Genomic DNA, 3,664 nt, shown 5'->3' on the forward strand with positions numbered 1-3,664 from the left:
ATTTTAAGAATTAAAGTGAGGAGTTATATGAAACTCATGAACTATTTCGGCCCAAAAATTTATATAGATTAGACTATCTTGGATGCTTTTAGAGGCCCAACAGCCCATGGAAGCCGTAATTGGGCCCAAGAGAAGCCCATGATATCAAGTGATCCTAACATTCTCTCAAACTCCCTACTAATTGGATGTGGTTTATAGAGTTTGACATAGAAACAAAAATAATCAAAACTATAATTTCTTCCCTTTAGTTTCTTATTTTTTCTATATACATCCAAACATTAAGAAAATAATAGACTTTCTATTTTCTCTTTTATTTTTCCATATCTAAAGTGAATATCGTATCGGTTGGATAAAAATAACATTGTTAATAGGAAATAATGAACAAGATTAAACAAGGGTGTGCAAGATGAGAAAAATGGTGTGCTTTTATCATTTTTCTTGTTAGTAAGGCAAGTCTTGTAGCTTAAATGATTAAGACCATTCACTTCTACACTCAATCCTTCGAAATGTCACGGGTTCAAGTCGAGGAAAGAGTCTCTTTGCAACTCAAATGTAAGGCTGCATAAGATAGACGTACTTACCCCCCGTGAACCTCGCAAAGCGGGAGCGTTGTTGGCTTGAGTCGCCCTTTTATTCTTTCTATGCACCTTCACTAACATGAGCGTAAACAAAAAAAAAAAAAAAAAAAAAAAAAAACAGGGGGCGTGTAATTTTCTTAAGCTGCAATGTATGCATAGTATTAAAATGCATTTATGGGATTGAAAGGTGCAACACTTTCAAAATTAACAATAATCATTAGAAGGATCTGTTTCAACTTTACAAGATAGAAATTAACTTCATTACGATCTGTCTATCAATGGCAACAAAGCAGGATCTACTTTATCAGTAGACAACAAATCAATTATCAATTCCGTAGTTGACGCATCTGCAGAAAAACCCTTCCCCACCATTTGTTGAATAAGTCCCATCGCTTCTGATGGCTCATTGTTATTGAAAAAGCCTCGAATGATTATGTTATAGGTCCAACCATTTGGAGAACAACCTTTCTCTTCCATTTCTTTAAGTAATTTTACCGCTTCGTTTGTTAGCCCTCCGTTGCACAATCCACCAATCATTATGTTATACGTCCTGGTATTAGGTTGAACACCTCTTGAAGATAAATTTCGAAAGAGATCCCTCGCAGAGTCAACTTTCCCACCAATGCACAATTCTTCAATAAGAATAGCGTAAATCACAATATCTGGCTCTAAATTCTTACCTTCCATATCTCTTAACAATTGTATTGCCTCGGGAAATTGTTGGTTTTTACACAGGCCACCCAATAAAACAGCATAGGTTTGAACATCTGGAAAATGGCCGCAAGCTTGCATCTGAGAGAACAACTTTTGTGCATCTTGTGTTCTCCCTACATTGCAAAAACCGTCCATGAGAGTGGTGTAAGTAACGACATTTGGAATGACTCTGCTACTAGACATTTCCTCAAAAAGCATCAGTGCCTCATCGATCCTTCTATGCTTACAATAGCCATTTATCAATATGCTGTAACTATAAGCATTAACTGTGTAGCCCTTGCTGAGCATTAGTTTCAAAACCTTTTTCGCCTCACGCATTTCTCCTCGCAAGCAATAACCATCCATAAGAGAATTATAAGTAACTGTGTCAGGCTCAATACCTCTTTGAGTCATCAATTTGACAATGCTTTTTGCTTTCCCGACCAAGCCCTCCTTACAAAGGGTGTCTACCAATACATTGAAGGTTTGCAGATTTGGAAAAATACCTTTGCTCACCATTTCATTCAACAGTCTCGCAGCTTCTTTCCACTCCCCTAATTTGCATACTCCATGAATCAAAGAAGTATAGGTAATGATGTCGGGGTCAATACATTTACTCATCATTTCAGAGAAAAGGTTCAAAGCATCAACAACCATAGTATCCTTGCATAGACTGTCGATGATCGTGTTATAGGAAACAATGTTAGGCTTGCAACCTCCCTCTTCCATTTTCCTAAGTAGTTGAATAGCTGCAATATTGTTACCTTTCATGCACAGACCCTTTACTAGTGTGCCGAAAGTAACCATATTGGGCTTACAATTACCACTCTCCATCATTTTATTCAGAATCCCGACGGCATCAGCCTCTCTATTCTGAAGAAGGAATCCGTTGATTAGAGTGTTGAAGGTCATGACATCAGGTTCAAAACCAAGTTTGAAGAATTTTCCCAAGACAGATAAACCAAATTCCATTTGGTTGAGATGGGAAAAGCAATTAATGACGATGTTTAGAGTATAAACATCAGGACGAATTCCCGACAGCTCCATTTGGTCATTCAGCGAGATGACTGCCGAATAATGTTTCAACGTGGCGACTTGAGTCAAGACTTGAGTGAAACGGACGACGGAAGGCAGAGGACGCATTTGAAGCATTTCGTCGAACAGATGGAGTGCATCGTCAAGATTAGTGACTTTGACAAGCCGACGCAATTGGGTGTTTTTAGATTTGGTTGGATAAGAAAGTCGAGAGTGAAACGGAGCCAAGTAAACGTTGAAGAACAGAAAAAGAGTAGATTTATGAAGAAAACAAGGCACAGGCAACATACCTCTCAGTCTGCTGGCGATGCCATAACCAACATTCAATGAAGAAGAAATTGTCGTCGCCCGCATCATCTTCAACGTCTGCCGGTTAATCAGTAGGAAGATGACTCATTGGTTGTGCGTATCGGACCCTTTTTCCCGATGAGGTTTGGGCAAATTTTCATAAATGCACATCTTCAACGAAAACAATTTTTGGTTGTTTTTGACAATTTAGTAAAATCAACGACCAAAATTAAGGGTCCGTTTGGTAAGTTGAGTGAAATGGGGCCTTGAAAGATCGATTGGATTGACTGGGAAGGAGAACCTGTAACAAATGTATAAGGATAAATTAGATAACTAACTTTATTGTGAAATCCTAATTGATTATGTTCAGTTATGTTCATTTCACAATTTAACACAACAAACAATGTAGTAGACTTAAATATATTTTAATTAATGATAACCTATCTCAACCAACTAATAAACAAGTTTTATTGCTAATATGTGACCTTTTCTTATTATTTTTTTTCTTATTTTTTGAAGAAGATGATGTGTGACATTTTCTTAACTTTTCGTAAAAGTCACGTTTTAAGGGAAATATAGGATTAATATATCGTTAAGATTTTCCTAACAAAAGTAATGTTTCAATTTGTGATTGAGATTCATGCCACATAGTCAATATCTATGCTCGATATGCAGTTAATATATCATGAGAATCCTCTTTATTATCCTTTCTATGATGATCCTCACAATTCTCAAATCATGTCCGTTCCGTGTGATCAATTTTCGTCAGGTACTATTCATATTTAATTTAAAATAAAAGTATTTAAAATGATTTCTAACCTCATGATGTACGATGAACGGACACGATTTGAAGATCTCCAGGATCCTCACAAAGAGGATCCAGAGAGGATCATCATTCGTTAATATATCAAAGGATCAACGAATGCAAGTCTAAAACTTCAAAGTAGTCAGAAGAGTTTGTTAAACCCATCCAGTATTGTAGGTCAGCAACTTGAGAGGCTCGAGCCATAATAAGCACGGCTACGGGCACGGGCACATGTCGCTCTGATTCAGAAGTCCAAAGCACCATC

At 37.1% G+C, this 3,664-nt stretch overlaps 1 protein-coding gene across 1 annotated transcript; it reads right to left on the bottom strand.

The window, feature by feature from the left end:
- Positions 1-774: 774 nt before the first annotated feature.
- LOC103421673 (putative pentatricopeptide repeat-containing protein At1g12700, mitochondrial) lies at positions 775-2,985 on the bottom strand. The gene has a single exon (XM_017327864.3). The coding sequence runs from the start codon at positions 2,661-2,663 to the stop codon at positions 840-842; it is 1,824 nt and encodes a 607-aa protein (XP_017183353.3). The 5' UTR covers positions 2,664-2,985; the 3' UTR covers positions 775-839.
- Between the last annotated feature and the right edge of the window lie 679 nt (positions 2,986-3,664).

Source organism: Malus domestica, chromosome 03, assembly GCF_042453785.1.
Source record: "Malus domestica chromosome 03, GDT2T_hap1".
Taxonomy (NCBI): Eukaryota; Viridiplantae; Streptophyta; class Magnoliopsida; order Rosales; family Rosaceae; genus Malus; species Malus domestica.